At 46.9% G+C, this 19,059-nt stretch overlaps 1 protein-coding gene across 1 annotated transcript in view; it reads right to left on the minus strand.

Moving 5' to 3' along the window:
• Positions 1–19,059, minus strand: part of LOC115180172 (signal peptide, CUB and EGF-like domain-containing protein 1) — a 92,959-nt gene that overhangs the window by 39,285 nt on the left and 34,615 nt on the right. Inside the window, exons 4-7 of the mRNA XM_029742052.1 lie at positions 15,011–15,136; positions 12,170–12,286; positions 9,817–9,870; positions 4,990–5,079 (exon numbers count right to left, since the gene is read on the minus strand). Of these exons, the coding sequence (XP_029597912.1) occupies positions 4,990–5,079; positions 9,817–9,870; positions 12,170–12,286; positions 15,011–15,136 (387 nt within the window). The remainder of the gene's footprint in view (positions 1–4,989; positions 5,080–9,816; positions 9,871–12,169; positions 12,287–15,010; positions 15,137–19,059) is intronic.

The raw sequence follows: 19,059 nt of genomic DNA on the forward strand, positions 1-19,059 counted from the left end.
CAGATTCTACCACCACCGGGAAGCTGTCAGTGGCTAAATGGCTCTACTTCAATGAGGCTGCTGGTGTGTTTTATAGAACTGCAGATAACCTTTTGGGATACTGAACCTAATTCCCAGAAAGGGAAAACACAGAGGGAATAGAGGAAGGAGAGATACTCTATCTTCCTGGTACACTACATGACCAAAAGCATGTGGACACCTGGTCGTCAAACATCTCATTCCAAAATCATGGGCATTGATATGGAGTTGGTCCCCCCTTTGCTGCTATAACAGCCTCCACTCTTCTGGGAAGGCTTTCCACTAGATGTTGGAACATTGCTGCGGGGACTTGCTTCCACTCAGCCATAAGAGCATTAGAGAGGTCGGGCACTGATGTTGGGCGATCAGGCCTGGCTCACAGTCAGCATTCTAATTCATCTCAAAGATGTTCGATTTCTGCATGGACTTCGCTTTGTGCACGGGGGCATTGTCATGCTGAAACAGGAAAGGGCCTTCCCCAAACTGTTGCCACAAAGTTGGAAGCACAGAATCGTCTAGAATGTCATTGTATACTGTAGTGTTAAGATTTCCCTTCACTGGAACTAAGGGGCCTAACCCGAACCATGAAACAGCCCCAGTCCATTATTCCTCCTCCATGAAGCTCTACAGTTGGCACTATGCATTGGGGCAGGTAGCGTTCTCCTGGCATCCACCAAAACCAGATTTGTCCGTCAGACTGCCAGATGGTGAAGCGTGATTTATCAATCCAGAGAACACGTTTCCACTGCTCCAGAGTCCAATGGCAGCTAACTTTACACCACTCCAGCTGACGCTTAGCATTGCGCATGGTGATCTTAGGCTTGTGTGCGGCTGCACGGCCATGGAAACCCATTTCATGAAGCTCCTGACGAACAGTTCTTGTTCCGACGTTACTTCCAGAAGCAGTCTGGAACTCGGTAGTGAGTGTTGCAACCGAGGACAGACGAATTGTACACACTACGCGCTTCAGCACTCAGCGGTCCTGTTCTGTGAGCTTTTGTGTCCTACCACTTCGCGGCTGAGCTGTTGTAGCTCCTAGAAGTTTCCACTTCACAATAACAGCATTTACAGTTGACCGGGGCAGCTCTAGCAGGGCAGAAATGTGACGAACTGACTTGTTGGAAAGGGGGCATTCTAAAACGGTGCCACAGTAAGGTCATTCTACTGCCAATGTTTGTCTATGGAGATTACATGGCTGTGTGCTTGATTATATACACCTGTCAGCAATGGGTGTGGCTGAAAAAGCCGAAACCAGTAATTTGAAGCGGTGTCCACATACTTTTGTATATATTGTGTAGCTTGTCTGATGGGTGCTGTAGGGTATGGCAGTGGACCCCTGCAAACGTCCCACTCAGGTGTGTGTGTGTGTGTGTGTGTGCATGGGGCTGTTAATGGGTCAGCCTGATTTATACTACTGAAGGCAATGGGCCCTATAATTAGCTTAGTGTGAGTCCTGCTCGGAGCCCCTCTCCTGCTCTGATGAGCCAGGCCCGCCCACCCCCAGGGCAAGAGGCTGCACACAGGAACACACATCCGCCGCCCGCCCAAACACACTCTGATTGATGTACTGGACATGCAAAGCCTACCCCCGAACAGCCCCTCTGAACAACCACCCCTGAATGTTTCTGTCTCATGCACACTGTATTGCAACTACGCTACAAAGGCTAACACTCTTCCATTCACAGCCATCCTTTCCACTTCCCTGTGTCTCAATTTCAACATGCTGAATCTGAGAAGAAGATGGACAGGGTAACACCTATTTTTTGTAAAGGGGAGTGGGGGTTTGGGGGAGTTTCCGTGGGAGACATTCTGGGGGAGATTGGAGGGACCCGTTCAAGGGAACCGGCTCTCATCTCCGTGGTGACAGATGAAGATTACCTGTCTGTCTTGTTTGTGTGAGCAGCGGCAGCAGGGCCAGTGGTGTGTTGGCTGAGAGCCAGTACAAATCAACAGAGACACCCCTGACTTGCCCACCAAATACCCCCATCACCACACCCTTCCATCTCACTGTCTCTCTGTCTGTCTCTCTCCTCTCCTCCATCTTTAAGATACTGCCATGCTCACACACACACACCTCATACTCCTCACACAGACATGCTGACCAGTCAAATCTCCATGCAGTCCCTTCTCTCTCTCTCTCTCTCTCTCTCTGGGTAAGACACATGTTCTATTGATTAAGAGGGAGTCATGAGAAAAGAGGACTGGTTATGCTTTATTAAGCATCATGCCAAGTCCCATCAACCCTCCACATGCATACTGACTGAGCTGTAGGGGCACGATCGTCTTTCAGCAGGGCCTAGCTAACAGGGTCCCCCTTCACTGTGTCATGGGCACCTAATCCAGCTGTCAGCGCTGCCACGGTCCTGAAATCACGCTATCCATACACACACACACACACACACACACACACACACACACACATGCCCAGCTCAGCCCATCTGTCCTAGGTGAGTGGTTTATTTGGACTCCTCAGCAGCCAAGGTCTGTGTAGCGATAGCACTACTCTCTCTCTCTCCCTCTCACACCCAGCCTCATCACGTGTCCAGCACACGCTGGTTTACTCCTAAATGAGTAGAACTTTGAAAAGACCTGGCTTTTTCTGTGCTAGAACTTTCACATTCTTCACTCTTTCCTCTCACTATCTCTATCAGGCTTTTCTCCATCATTTTTTCATTATAGCCCAGGTTCCAGTTTAATCTGTCTTGATCAATGTGGGCTCCAGTGATATGGGACAAAGCCTACGGCAGTGTCTGCAGAGAAAATAGCAGCAGCAGACGCACAGAGAGAGTCAGGAACGCTGTGTGTCAAAGCAGGCAGACGAATGGAGCACAGTGTCAAATCTAACAGACGTTCAGGGCTGTTCTAAAGACTTCCATGGTTTCCATGGCAATCAGACCTGTAAAGCATAAAAAGAAACTGCAAATAAAAAAGTTAGGATTAAAAACATCTCAATAACACAGGTCATATAAATGAGAGATGGGGGGGGGTTATAGAAAACACGGATACAGTGTTGGTATGAAGGGGAGGAGCATCAACAGTGACATCATCAGGTATGAAAATAACAGGACTGAGTCAGGCAGGGGAAAAATTATTAAACTGATGAAAGATGAGAAGGATGGAAAAGTTAACATTTAGAGGAAATAGGTGGAGTTTTGTCCCCCCCCCTCCCCCATTTACAGGCCAAAGTCGTCACCTGTTGAAGTAAGATCTTCCCCTGTATGGGAGAAACCTACAGGCACCAATCCATAACAGTAACAGTATATACAAGCTCAAGATGTCTGAATGACTGACTGACTTAGGTCTCCATGCTGGTAAACAACATACATTGTACTGGATCCACGTCTGCCTTTGAAAACAAAAGAATAAAATAAAGGAAACAGATCCATAAGAAACCAAGATGGAAATGCTGCCTCGAGGCTCCCAAGTTTAAGGAAGTGCAGTTTTAGTTAGGTATTAGTGGGGGTTCACCCGTTTAGTCTGGTTTAGTGGTTAGTCCAGATTAGTTGAGCTATTTCCATTAAAGGGAGAAATATTGAAAGCACACTTTAACAGTCAGGTAGAACTTCACAGGGGGTTCGAGGTCTGAAAGAGGGAAAAGAAGGGTCACAGGGACAGACTACGTACAGAACGGTGTTATCTAGGAGTTGATTGGCATACGTTGTCTGAGAACCATGTCGTTTGTCACTTCCCACCAACCCTGCGGAGTGATTTTCGTTCAACAGTCAGCCACTACTGTTGAAGGGATGCATCTTCCTCCACTGAGTCGGGAAAGGGTTAACTATTCACGTTTTTATTCATTTGTGCATTCATTTCATTGTAGATGAAAGTGTAGATACAGTATCTGGACACCGTCTCTCATCGACGGTGCCCGGGGCTTGTATGAAAGCTCTTTATGCCACGATGTGGCTGTTTGAGTGATCTGCTCACTTGAAATGCAAGTACTGTAGGCCAAACAAGTGCATAATTGAGGAGTAGGGTGGCAGTCTGAAACGGGAAGATGGCAGTGGGCATATGGTAATAATGAATTGTTAAGGGCCCTCTGAAAGACATCCCTTGAGTAGTACAGTTCCAGATATGTTGGTACTGGAAGGGTCAGGCTAGGACACGTAACTGGCCAAGGGGAATGAGATGGAGATGAGGCTATAGGATGGATGGGAAGTTAAAGGCCACCAATATTAAAGACTTAGGTGTCTATTCAATCAAAACCGCTGTCTGGAAGTAGGCAAGGCAAGCACTGCAGTAGAGTTTATTGCATAAATTAATCCAAATGTACATTCTCACAGCATAAGATTGATGATTTGTCTTCACCCGGAGACTTCCAGACGGTGGATTTGATTGAATGAAGCGCTATGTCATCCAAAGAGACTCTGCTGATAGAGACCCTTCAAAGATACTAGCTGAGATGTTCTCCATGACAACGGCAAAGACATAATGGGACGGAATGACTCCTCGTGTACTGTTCCCCCCAAGCCATAAGTATCACCATGGGGGCGGGGGAGGAAGGACTGAGGGTGTTGCAAATATTACAGGAACATTTTCGCCTTAATAGTGAACATGAAACCGTGTCAAAATGGTCAAAGTCCCGAGTTCTTCAAGACCTTTTTCGTTGACCATAAACTTTCCTTTATGTCTAAAGACTCTCCCTGAGGAGGAGTGCCTGACCACCAGTCTAATCTCTAGAGGGCTGCGTAGCTGCCTACAGGAATAACTGTTAGTTACTGTGGGAACTCTACAGAACATGTATCTTCTGCCGAGACGGGCGATGTGGAGAGGTGGGAGCAGGGTTGGAGAAGTTTACCAACAGGCTGGGACCTTGAGGGTGGACATAGAGGGTACCAAGGACTCATAAAAATAAAAATGTATTTGAGAGAGAGAGAGAGAGAGAGAGAGAGAGAGCAAGAGAGAGAGAGAGAAGGGAGATACAAGCACAAGCGCCATGGCAACACATAGAAAGAGGAAGAAAAGAGTTACCCATAAGAAGCCGCCGTTTCACCCGCTTGTCCACATCAGCTATTGACGTGGCATTGAACTCAGAGCTCTCAATTGCAGCCTCATCTCTCTCTAAAACACAAGTGACAAGGGGACAAACAGTGAGCAGTAAGGTTAATTAGAAGCCCAATGTCCACCGCCCGCTGCCGCCCGAGACGTCAAGTCAAGTCAGCCCCTCTTGGCGTTTGAGCAAAACCAAAGCCAAGAAGCAAGAAGCCATGAAAAGGCGCCAAAATCCCTGTTAGAGTGTTAATCCCAAAAACAGATCCAAAAGTCCCAGATAGCAACAAAAAAAAAACGAAATAAGTTTAAATGAGGGTAAGGGTGGGGGTGGGGGTAGGGGACAAAAATAGAAGTTCAAATAAAAATATAATTTAGGGGGGGTGTGGGAGTTTGTTGACGTTGATGTTGTAGCCGTTGCTGTTTCTGTCTTCCATATCAAACGGCCACACATTCTCAGCAATGATTCCCTCACATCCGGAAAGGAGGAAGAGGGGGAGGAGGAAAGGAAGGAGGAGTAGAGGGAAGAATGAGCAAACATGTCCAAGACAAGCTGCATGAGTGTGGGTAAGAAGCAGGGGGGTGAGGATGACAACAGAAGAAGGGTAGAGGGTGACGCCAACGGGTAAGAGGCTATGCTAGCCACCAGATCAGACAGACACTACAGAGAGAGGGAGCGGCTACAAGGACTTCAGAATGACAAAATGAAAGAAACAAAGGGATGAGAGAGAGAAAAAGGGAAGAAGAAGAGAGAGGAAATCCCATCCCATCGTGGGCCACAATGGGAGAAGTAAATGGGAGGAACACTCATAAATAAATGAGGTTGGGGACTAGTGGAGGGGGGAGCGATGGAGAGGGCATGCATAGAGGACAGGAGAAGGAGGTAGTCTGGGGGCAGCGCTGGTTGCCTGTTTGTCTATGGAACACATCACAACTGGCTTTAACAGTCAACGCTGGAAACCATGTTCCCAAGCCGGGCGGGGGGGATGGAGGGAGGGGTGAGAAGGGAGAGGGGAAAGGTCGGGGGTTACGGTTAAGATGAACATGCAGATATGCAGCTGAGCAAACGCTGTGTTGCAGATATGCAGCTGAGCAAACGCTGTGTTGCAGATATGCAGCTGAGCAAACGCTGTGTTGCAGATATGCAGCTGAGCAAACGCTGTGTTGCAGATATGCAGCTGAGCAAACACAGATATGCATGAGCAAATGCTGTGTTAGAATGGATGGGCTGGGGTTGGTGAGGAGTTCTACTAGGCCTTGGGAAGAGAGGGAGTCTTTCACTGGGACGTCAGAGTCATTAGGCTCTGAATGAGCATCTCTCTCTGAAGCACTGAATGGGGGGGGGGCAGGGCACTGCCACTCAGTACAATGGAACTGGGACTGTCTTTGATGTACAAAGTCCTATGGAGGGGGATTTTGGGTGAGGGGGAGGAAGGGGCAAGTAAAGCCCTCTCTGGTCACCCCTGGCTTGGCCCGTTACTGGTCTTTCTCAGGCAGTTAGTTTGGGAAGGATTGGTAGACAAAGTGAAAGACTCTCTGAAGCAGTGTTCACAAATGAATGGAGGCTTTCTGGCTCTCAACTAACGGTTAGGTGTGTGTGTGCGTGCGTGTGTATATGTATGTGTGCATGTATGTGCGTGTGTGTTATTGCCTGTGTGTGTGTATACGGGTGACTGGGCAATTATGTGCTGGTGTATGGATGTGAGTGCTTGTGAGTGTGTGCATGCTTGAGTGTGAGGGTGCGTGCACGTGTGTATGAGCGTGTGAAAGTGTGTGAGTGGGTGGTTGTGTAAGAAAGGGTGAGGAGGAGGAGGAGAAGAGAGGACTCCAGGACACTCCTAAGGGGCTAAGGAATCAGCAGTTCTAAGGTCCGTTTAGAGGAGGCCTTCTGAGGGGGGATGTTTAGAGAGAGAGCAGAACTTACACAGGAAATAATCACAGAAGGGAGGGAGGAATGAATCCATAGCACTACAGCTAAGAGGAGAACGGTAACGATAACCAGTAACGATGCACTGTAAGAAAACAGGAGGACAAGTGTTGGTTGCTATTAATGTAACTGCAATTCAAGGAGGGGGGAAAAATGAAAGAAAATGAAAATCAGAATAAAAACAAAAAGGAAATCAAAAGGGAAAGTACAGAACAGTAGGATCTCCCATGCAGCCGGACAGACAGAAACACAGACAGGCAGAAGGGTCGCGTAGATTAGTGACAGAGGTATGGTGAGGACAGACGGACGCACAGACGGACGGGCTGACAGACACGGAGAGCGTGTCAGATTGAGAACGCATGCGGCTGGCTGAGATGACGGCGTGATGGAGGCGTTATTGAGAAACAGGCAGGGTTACTGGTCCGTCTCTACAGGTGGATGAGGGAGGAGGTGCTGATGGGTGGGGGGTGATGTGGGTTTTGGGGGTTGCCACAGTAACAGGATTTTGTTTGCTGGTTGAGGCCGTTGTACTGTTAGGGGGAGGGGGGTCATATTGCAGGTTGGAGGAGGGGGGGTGTTTGGAGTGATGTTTGTTTTTGGTTTGGGTGGGTAGCTCTATGTAACGTTAGATCAGGCTGCAACTGAGATGTTCACTCTAATCCTGTACCATTGTTTTATTACTTCCCCCCCAGTCTTTAATTCAATTCCCTTTAATAATCTTAATTCCTTTGAGGTACGGATTTAATCCTTTTTGAATTGAATTTGAACGTGGATGCTCAGACAAGACAGGCAATCAGTAACTATCACCAGAAAGCAGGAGGAGGTAGGTAGGGAGGAAGAGGAGGAGGAGGAGGAAGAGGAAGATCACCAGAGACAGCACTACACAAAGGTGGGTCAAAGGTGGGCCCAGTGACAGAGCAGTTGGGACACTCAGACCAGAGAGGAGCCTTTCCTCTCGCCAGAGAGAAAAAGACACGGGACAGAGGGAGAAGGAGAACAGGGTTTTTCTCTTTCTTTCATTCTTTCAGAGGTCTTCCTCTTCTTTCGTGGATTTCGTTGGTCCTCGCATGGCTGGAAAGGAAAAGGTTATGGGCACAAAATGAAGGCAGTTCTGTGAGAACACAGCATTGATGATACTGTATAGCAGAGATCTGTTTGTGGGGAGAGAGAGGGGGCTTCTCCAGTGTTCTAGCACAGCAGGAATGACAAGACACAGAAAAAGGGTTTATTTGTGACATGACAGAAGACCTGTGTGTGTGTGTGTGTGTGTGTGCGTGTATGTGTGTGTGTGTGTGTGTGTGTGTGTGTGTGTGTGTGTGTCTTTTAATTCCAGTTAGAACAGGTATTGCAGGGATCATCAACTAAATTCTGCCGCAGCCAATTTTTTCTTGAGTGGATGTTCGTGATGCCGGAACATAATTACAAATCATTTGTAGACCGCAAATTGACCGCAAGAAGCCCAAACAGATATAATATTTGACTAAAACAATAATTTCAAACTTTGCTTACATTTGTATGCAATCACGTCTATTATGCGTGGGAATACTTGGGAACAGATTTGGTAAATTTAAATGTTACAGTATTATGTCCAACAATGAAAACAAATAAATAATAATAATATATTTTTTTAAATCGCGCAGAAAACTATTAGGGCCAAATAAAACCACCCGTGGGACAAATTTGGCCCGCGGGCCTCCAATTGGGGAAACCTGAGGTATTGTGTTCAGTGTCTTGCCTAATCTCAGATGCATCTGATTTTAGTCAACTCCAGAAATGGTTTAACTCCTTCTGGGGGCATATGTACAGACTTTGACTAACTGGTATAATGTAACACAAGAAAAAGAGTTTGAGTATCTGCCAATCTGCTTTAGCTTGCCACGGATTTTGCAACTCGGTGGTTATAAACCTTGTTTAGGAGCTATGGAGAAACAAGGGAGTCTGTAAATCACTGTCGCGTTACGGACAGACAGACAGACACTGCCAGGCTCCCTTCGGAACACTCCGGGAACGTTCAGGAACGTCTCTGTGCACCCAAAAAACACTGGAGCATTTTTTAGAAAGGCAGAAAAAATACGATTTGGTACGCCCAGGCTTCCAATCTTCCCAGCCAAATGTGGGACTGGGGTCCGTTGGAAGGAAGGCAACGGTTTTTTTTTATATGAAAAAGTCTTTCACTTACCTGGAACCTCTCATTTATCTTCAGCAAATTCCCCCAGAAATAAAATCATGAACATTTCCCCTCTGTTCGGCTTCGGAGCCACCATAGCCACGGGATACGGCCACATTGACAGCCGGGCGTAAAAGTTAGCCATTTGGCAAACAGTGGCATGCAGGCCTGGCGTCTCTCAGGCCTAGCGATGGGCATGCGCTACACTGACTTGGCTAGTTTTCCAGCGTAATGAAGATGATGAATGTGTTTTTCAACTTCTGAGACTTCTCAACTATTCATTTTCCAGTTTCCACCACAGACCTACCTAGCGATCAAACCCCCAAAACCCCCTCTATTCCTCCTTTCACTACCTGAGACATTAACACACTACTACTACACTGACTACTCTGTCGGCAGTCAAAGTGCGTGTTTGTCTGGGAGTGTGCATACAGGTACAGGTGTAATTGTGTGATTGAAAGAGAAAGAGAAAGAGAGAGAGAGAGAAAGAGAGAGAGAAACAGACAGCCAGAGAGAGCGACACATAAAGGAAAGAGACAGTGATCATACAACTCTCCTCTATCACATGGCAAATCAGCTATTTTCAACATGCACTGGAAGCTGTTGTTTTAGAACACATTTAGATGGGGAGAATTCTTTACTCCCTCTTCTCCCCATGCCACGATCTCCAAAAACAGGGTGAGCAGTCTTCAGGCCCCAGACAGGAAATAATCACCATCGTCATCGTGAAACTCCGGGCGACATTTTCGGGGTGCAACAGAGCACAGATCTGTGCAAAAATACTGTAAAGCTCATTATAATCTGGCAGCTGGGTTACAGATCGTTGAAGAAAAATGTATAATTGAATCACACTGCCAGATTATAATGAGGTTTACGGTATTTTCACACAGATTTGTGCTCTTTTGCACAGCGAAAATGTCGCCCTCCATCTCTATTCAATTACTCACAGTTTCAAGTTACTCACATGAAAAATAAACATTTGAATGTACTTTCAGGTTGGTTGATTATCTCGACAATGTATATGTGTTACTGCGCTCTCTCTAACGCTCTCTCCCTCTTCCTGTCCATCTCTGTCTCTCGCTCTCTCTGAATGTATCAGTGGCTCAATCTCTCCCCCTCTGTCTTTTGTTGTGAGTGTAGAAATAAGATGAGGCCGGGGTAGGGAGAGAGGGCTCAGGGGTGAAGTTAACTCATCACAAAGCCCTTCTCACCAGTTTCTCTCACACATCTATAACATCGACTGCAAAAATGACGAGACATAACAGAGCTTTAAGAGAAATATGTTCTCTAATGTGCACTGAGTTGCAGTAACAGTCAAAAGTTTGGACACACAAGGGGTTTTCTTTATTTTTACTATTTTCATTTGTAGAATAATAGTGAAGACATCAAAACTATGAAATAACACATATGGAATCATGTGGTAACCAAAAAAGTGTTAAACATATCAACATATATTTGAGATTATTCAAAGTAGCCACCCTTTGCCTTGATGACAGCTTTGCACACTCTTAGCATTCTCTCAACCAGCTTCATGAGGAATGCTTTTCCAACAGTCTTGAAGGAGTTCCCACCTATGCTGAGCACTTTGTGGCTGCTTTTCCTTCACTCTGCGGTCCAACTCATCCCAAACCTCAATTGGGTTGAGGTCGGGTGATTGTGGAGGCCAGGTCATCTGATGCAGCACTCAATCACTCTCCTTATTGGTCAAATAGCCCTTACACAGCCTGGCTCATTGTCCTGTTGAAAACAAATGATAGTAAGACTAAGTGCAAACCAGATGGGATGGCGTATTGCTGCAGAATGCTGTGGTAGCCATGCTGGTTAAGTGTGCCTTGAATTCTAAATAAATCACTGACAGTGTCACCAGCAAAGCACCCTCACACCATCACACCTCTTCCTTCGTGCTTCACGGTAGAACCACACATACAGAGATCATCTGTTCACCTACTCTGCGTCTCATAAAGACACAGCGGTTGGAACCAAAAATCTCACGTTTGGACTCAATCAGACCAAAGGACAGATTTCCACCGGTCTAATGTCCATTGCTTGTGTTTCTTGGCCCAAGCAAGTCTCTTCTTCTTATTGGTGCCCTTTAGTAGTGGTTTCTTTGCAGCAATTCGACCATGAAGGCCTGATTCACACAGTTTCCACTGAGCAGTTGATGTTGAGATGTGTCTGTTACTTGAACTCTCTGAAGCATTTATTTGGGCTGCAATCTGAGGTGCAGTTAACTCTAATGAACTTATCCTCTGCAGCAGAGGTAACTCTGGGTCTTCCTTTCCTGTTGCGGAGATCCAGTTTTATCATAGCGCTGGATGGTTTTTGCGACTGCACTTGAAGAAACGTTCAAAGTTCTTGAAATTTTCCGGATTGACTGACCTGCATGTCATAAAGTAATGATGGACTGTCATTTCTCTTTGCTTATTTGAGCTGTTCTTGTCATAATATGGACTTACCAAATAGGGCCATCTTCTGTATACCCCCCTACCTTGTCACAACACAACTGATTGGCTCAAACCCATTAAGAAGCAAAGAAATTCCACAAATGAACTTTTAACAAGGCACACCTGTTAATTGAAATGCATTCCAGGTGGCTACCTCATGAAGCTGGTTGAGAGAATGCCAAGAGTGTGCAAAGCTGTCAATCAAGGCAAAGGGTGGCTACTTTGAAGAATCTCAAATAAAAAATATTGGTTACTACATGATTCCATATGTGTTATTTCATAGTTTTGATGTCCTCACTATTATTCTACAAAGTAGAAAATAGTAAAAATAAAGAAAAGCCCTGGAATGAGTAGGTGTCTCCAAACCTTTGACTGGTACTGTATGTGATTTGAGAGTATTGAGGAAGTTAATTGCTTGAACAAAAGTGTATGATGTGTGTGTCAATTTAGAGTCTACACTGTTTTTTATACAAATTGAGGAGAATGTGTGTGCCTCTCTCTCTCTCTCTCTGTGTGTATGCGTGTGTTACATAAGTGAGTTTGTGTTCCTGTATGTTTGTGTGTGTGTGTGTGTTTGTGGCAGAAACTATTCAAAGAGATGAAGTACAGTCTGTTGTCACTCACCGATGCAGGTCTTGCTGTCTGAGTGCAGGGCGTACTTCTGGTGACAGCCACAAACCGGCCCCACATCCGTATCGTCACACATGTGCTGGCAGCCTCCGTTCCCATAGTTACACGTCACTGGCAACATACACACACACACACACCCTGACTATATACTCAAATACCTTACACCAAAAAGAGAAATCTGTTTTTAAGTGCTTGGACAGACATTCATTCACTGTGTGCTGCTTCTTATGATCTTCAGACACAGTCCCCCAACAATAACAGTGAGAAGGCCCCAGAGTACATTCCTAATGTAGGGTAATAAAGTAGCAGAATGTGAGCCGTGACCGGAGCCGGCCTCCCTCTGTTCCCTATACTCTCTGCTCTCTTCATGACAGGTGACATGGGTTCACCAGACACTGGGTTGGACCAGGACACAGAGAGAGAGAGCAAGTGAGAGAGAGAGAGACGGAGAGAGAGAGAGAGAGAGAGAGAAAGTGAGAGAGACGGATAGAGAGGGAGAGAGAGAGAGAGCGAGAGAGAGAGAGAGAACGAATAACATTGAGAGAGAGAGAGTTATAGGCAGAATAAAAACAAGGAAGTATTTTTATGGGAGTATAATCATACGTATTGAGACCTGTTAATGTCACCTGCTCTGATGTTTACAAGCTTGTCCTGGAATAAGAGAGGGGGAGAGGAGGGGCGTGGGTTGGAGAGGAGAAGAGAGAACAAGAGAGAGAGAGAGACAGCGAGAGAAAGAGACAGAGACAACCGAAGAGAGGAGCTGAAGCTCATTAAGTCCCCCAGTCAGTCACTGCTCCTCTCTGTGCTCCGCGTCTCCAGCCCAACCCAGAGCTTTTATCACAAGTTTACTACAGCACTGCTGAGAGTAGAGTGTGTGTGTGTGTGTGTGTGTGTGTGTGTGTGTGTGTGTGTGTGTGTGTGTGTGTGTGTGTGTGTGTGTGAGTCAGTGTGTATGTGTGTGTGTGTCAGTGTGTGTGTTACAGCTCCGCTACAGCCGACACTCCACTGCCGAGCATTCCTCTTCACACCACAAATGAAACACTAACGTCCCGACTCATAACAAACCCTCTTCAGTCGGTGGGAAACGTTATAAAGAGTGCAGGATTTCACAATGTTTCACTGGCGTTCTTTAGCAGGACAAAATGTGTTACCAAATAAAATGTAACTAATAAAAAGCTTATTTTCCCCTCCTGAATGGTTACTGTGAGTCGAATTTAAATTCCATGGCTCAGGTCGCTCAGCACACAGGATGATTTTTTTTTTTTAAACATCCTTAATATGCTTCCATGAAGGTTCAGATTGTATTACATCTGGCTACTGAATGTATCATTTTCTGGCCTCAGTGATAGCTAGCACTGGAGTCTAAATCAATTCTAAAAACTAGCTAGTGCAGCCTGCCTCTCGCAGCGTGTTGCTGCTATCTAAGCAGGATTGAGGTCAGGGCTTTGTGATGGCCACTCCAACACCTTGACTTTGTTGTCCTTAAGCCATTTTGCCACAACTTAGGAAGCATTCTTGGGGTCATTGTCCATTTGGAAGACCCATTTGCGACCAAGCTTTAACTTCCTGACTGATGTCTTGAGATGTTGCTTCAATATATGCACATAATTTTCCTTCTCATGATGTCATCTATTTTGTGAAGTGCACCAGTCCCTCCTGCAGCAAAGCACCCCCACAACATGATGCTGCCACCCGGTGCTTCACGGTTGGGATGGTGTTCTTCGTCTTGCAAGCGTCCCCCTTTTTCCTCCAAACATAACGATGGTCATTATGGCCAAACAGTTCTATTTTTGTTTCATCAGACCAGAGGACATTTCTCCAAAAAGTACGATCTTTGTCCCCATGTGCAGTTGCAAACCGTAGTCTGGCTTTTTTACGGCGGTTTGGGAGCAGTGGCTTCTTCCTTTCAGTTTATGTCGATATAGGACTTGTTTACTGTGAATATAGATACTTTTGTACCTGTTTCCTCCAGCATCTTCACAGGGTCCTTTGCTGTTGCTCTGGGATTGATTTGCACTTTTTGCACCAAAGTAAGTTCATCTCTAGGACACAGATCGCGTCTCCTTCCTGAGCAGTATGACGGCTGCGTGGTCCCATGGTGTTTATACTTGCGTACTATTGTTTGTACAGATGAATGTGGTACCTTCAGGTGTTTGGAAATTGCTCCCAAGGATGAACCAGACTTGTGGAGGTCGACCATTTTTTTCTTCTGAGGTCTTGGCTGATTTCTTTAGATTTTCCCATGATGTCAAGCAAAGAGGCACTGAGTTTGAAGGTAGGCCTTGAAATACATCCACAGGTACACCTCCAACTGACTCAAATGATGTCAGTTAGCATATCAGAAGCTTCTAAAACCATGGAATCTTCCAAGCTGTTTAAAGGCACAGTCAACTTAGTGTATGTAAACTTCTGACCCACTGGAATTGTGATACAGTGAATTATAAGTGAAATAATCTGTCTGTAAACAATTGTTGGAAAAATTACTTGTGTCATGCACAAAGTAGATGTCCTAACCGACTTGTCAAAACTATAGTTTGTTAACAAGGAATGTATGGAGTCATTGAAAAACTAGTTTTAATGACTCCAACCTAAGTGTATGTAAACTTATGACTTCAACTGTATATATAGACAGAGAGAGAAACAGAGAGAGACAGAGAGACAGAGAGAATAACACAACAACACGGTTAGAACACAGAACTATAGTGTATGGCTTTGACCTTGGCTCTAGAGTGGGTGACCCCAACCGGAACCGCTGTCCAAAGCCCTCATATATAATTCACCACAGGGCTGTTTAGGGCCCTTACAGTGGGGCGATAACCCGTGGAGGGTACGTACATGTACAGTCTCTCTGGTTCTTTGCCAGCTCGAACCCGGGCCGGCACTCGCAAGCCACGCCCCCCTTGGGGGTCTCCCTGCAGATGTGGGCGCAGCCGTGGTCCTTGTTCATGCAGTTCATTCCATCTGTGGAGGGAGGGAGGGAGACGGAGGGAGATGGAGAGGGAGGGAGGGAGGGAGGGAGAGTCAGAGAGAGAGAGAGTCTGAAAGAACAATAATTTTAGTGGAAGATGGGTCTGTAGACCTGTAGTTGAAGACCAAAGGTAGGAGCCCTGCAAGGTTAATCAGATGACTGTCTGATTTGGCTCATCCTACAGCCCCATGTGAATGAGAATGAGCCATGCTAGAAAACATTGATGGGAACTTTCAATACATTTTCTGGTTTCCAGAAATCCTGGTTGGAGGGTTCTGGATTTCCTACTTTTTCCCTCCTGATTCCGGGAGTCCTCCAACCATGATTACTGGTCATTTTGAAACTCTATTGATGGGGTCATAACCATGTTTGACTGATTGACTGATGGGTTACAAGCTGGCAGATGCCAGTTGGACCAGTGGGCTGATGGGAGAAGGGCTATTTAAACATCCTCATTCACAACAATGAAGGGGGTGAAGTTCCCCCTCCATCACAAACACACTACAGACTCCTCGAGAGTGATGTGAGGTGAGATTTTTATGAGCAAAATAAACGTGTTAAACATTCCTGCCACAGCCTCCCATTCCATCCTCACTGGGGATAGTACAGCGGCATCTCCTCTCTCTCTCTCTGTGTGTGTGTGTGTGTGTGAGACAGGAGACAGGCGTAAGGGGGAGAGAGGGACGGGGGCTTATCAAACGGAGGCCGTGGACCCCAATGTTTTCCTTCCCTAATTGCACAAAGCCGGTTTCATGCTCTCTGACTTCCTGCCTGAGTGCACTGAGGGTCAGGGGGACATTAAGGATTACACATTAAAAAGCTGCTACCAGACACATATTCAAAACGCACAAACTCTTGCACACACTCATTCACGCACGCATGCACACACACACACGCACACGCACACACACAGACAAGTCCCAGTCAGAGAGCATATGCCAGGATCAATTAAGCCAAGTGTTAATTTAACGGTTCCACACAGTTCAACTCCTCTCCTCTCCCCTCCCCTCTCCTCTCCTCTCCCCTCCCCTCCCCTCCCCTCCCCTCCCCTCCTCTCCTCTCCTCTCCCCTCCCCTCCCCTCCTCTCCTCTCCTCTCTTCTCCTTTCCCCTCCTCTCCTCTCCTCTCCCCTCCCCTCCTCTCCTCTCCCCTCCCCTCCCCTCTCCTCTCCTCTCCCCTCCCCTCCCCTCCTCTCCTCTCCTCTCCTCTCCCCTCCCCTCCCCTCCCCTCCTCTCCTCTCCTCTCCTCTCCTCTCCCCTCCTCTCCTCTCCTCTCCCCTCCCCTCCCCTCCTCTCCTCTCCTCTCCTCTCCTCTCCTCCACAGTTCAGTGGTGATCTGAGGTTCTTTCCTGTCAGTCCTAGTGGCTGTACATCCCACCCCCTTCTATCTCCCACCCGTTTCAGGTGGCTTCAGCCCCGGGACATTGATTTACACAGCAGCCCTGCGCGCTAATAACTTAAATGGCCCAGTATTTAAATCTTCATTAGAGGGGAGAGGTGAGGGGGGAGATGAGGGGGGAGAACAGAGGAGGCTTGGGGGCCAGGACTCTCCAGAGAGGAGTGGAGCAGGAAAACGCAGCCAAAGATATCATTAGGGTCCGGGAAGGGCCTGGAAAAGTTACACAGAAAGTTTGAGAATATTTTGGAATCTCTCCTCGTCGGGAGCAGGGATCAGATGATGAATGTCTTACGTGTGTGTGTGAGTGTGTGATGAGTGCAAGTATGAATGTGGGCGAGTACATCAAAGCTACTTAGACACCTAGATGTTCTTAAAAAAAACAACGATATTTTTCATCAAAATAAAACCCCAAATGATCATGAAGGTGACATGTCAGGCAGAAGAAAAGAGAGATGGATGGAGAGAGGGAGTGCACTAAGAGGATGAAGAGAGAGAGGGAATGGGTCCTCCTCTAAAGAAAACATCACTGGGACTTCAACACCCACGGAATGCATTCTCTCTCACAAGGGACGTTTACCAAGACAAAACCATCGTCCTACCCCCTCCCCCAGAAACCCCCTCCACTACATCCTGGTCCTCTACAAAGCTCTCAACGAGCACTGGGCAGCCCTCTCTGGGTTTCTCTCTGTGGTGTGGTGAGAGTAACAGTCCCTGGGGGCCTTTCATGTGCCTCATTAGGGGTCCAAAGTACCTCCTTAGATAGGGGTGCTAGGAGCCCCCTTTACGGACAAATCTAACACTACCGTCCTAAAGCATCTCCTTTCTAAAGACGCAATCTGAAAGATTCCCAACTCATCCAAGGTGTTTAGGCGACACTGTGGAAAAATGGAACAAATAATGCTACATTTTCATATATATAGTGTGAAATGTAAAGTTATACTTGTTCCTGTACAATCAATGTATTTTGGTTGATGCAAGTGCATACCTTTCACATATGAGTCATTCTTTAAACGCACTGAAAATAAACTCGGATCGGATAGGTTAGGAAACGTTTCCGTGTGGAAAAGGAAAATCTCTGGCCACCTCAACCCACAGCCCTCACAATGCAACAGTTGACAAGATATACGCTGTGTCTGTTTTAAAAACAACATTCAGAAGAAAGCAGAGTGTACAACTTCATCTATAGTCAATTTAAACCTGGGAAAGGGAGAAGGTGGAGAGGGACCCCTGGACTCAGCGCAATCTGTCCTGAAACAGCAAACAGAGCCGGGGGCCACCTGGGCCTTGAGGTCCGCTGGCCTCTCTATAGGTGCAATGTGATAAGATGGCTGGCTATAGGAAGGCCTGGGAGGGAGGAAACTGAAATGTTCAGTTATCAAACCTGAAGTCCAACGCGACGGGCCGATAAACGTTCCACCCATAACACGTCGAGCTCTGACGAATTCAGTTTGTGCGAAACGTCAATGACAGATAGAGAGGGGGTGTGGGGGAGGGGAGGGAAGGAGAGAGAGAGAGACAGACAGACCGAGAGCGAGAAAATGGGATGAGACGGAAAAAAGGTAAAGCGGAGACAGAGAGAAACAGACGGAGACAGACAGAGAGAGAGAGAGACATATCTCAGCGAGAATGGAACAGAAAAGAGCTTGAAGTGAAACGGTAGGGTTGAGTTGAGAGCAGGGCTGGCTGTTCCATTCCAGCTCCCTGTCCTCATTGTTTTGACTGGGGAGGTCAGTGGGTCCAGAGCTACTGAATCACTCTGTAGTGGAGGAGACGAGGTAGTACTACTGTAGTGGAGGAGAGGAGAGGAGGTAGTACTACTGTAGTGGAGGAGAGGAGAGGAGGTAGTACTACTGTAGTGGAGGAGAGGAGGGTAGTACTACTGTAGTGGAGGGGAGGAGGTAGTACTACTGTAGTGGAGGGGAGGAGGTAGTACTACTGTAGTGGAGGAGAGGAGGTAGTACTACTGTAGTGGAGGGGAGGAGAGGAGGTAGTACTACTGTAGTGGAGGGGAGGAGAGGAGGTAGTACTACTGTAGTGGAGGAGAGGAGGTAGTACTACTGTAGTGGAGGGGAGGAGAGGAGGTAGTACTACTGTAGTGGAGGAGAGGAGAGGAGGTAGTACTACTACTGTGGAGGGGAGGAGAGGAGGTAGTACTACTGTAGTGGAGGAGAGGAGAGGAGGTAGTACTACTGTAGTGGAGGGGAGGAGAGGAGGTAGTACTACTGTAGTGGAGGAGAGGAGAGGAGGTAGTACTACTGTAGTGGAGGAGAGGAGAGGAGGTAGTATTACTGTAGTGGAGGGAGGAGAGGAGGTAGTACTACTGTAGTGGAGGGGAGGAGAGGAGGTAGTACTACTGTAGTGGAGGGGAGGAGAGGAGGTAGTACTACTGTAGTGGAGGGGAGGAGAGGAGGTAGTACTACTGTAGTGGAGGAGAGGAGAGGAGGTAGTACTACTGTAGTGGAGGGGGGAGGAGAGAGAGTAGTACTCTGCTGGTGGGAGGAGAGGAGATAGTACTACTG

Source organism: Salmo trutta, chromosome 40, assembly GCF_901001165.1.
Source record: "Salmo trutta chromosome 40, fSalTru1.1, whole genome shotgun sequence".
Lineage (NCBI taxonomy): Eukaryota > Metazoa > Chordata > Actinopteri > Salmoniformes > Salmonidae > Salmo > Salmo trutta.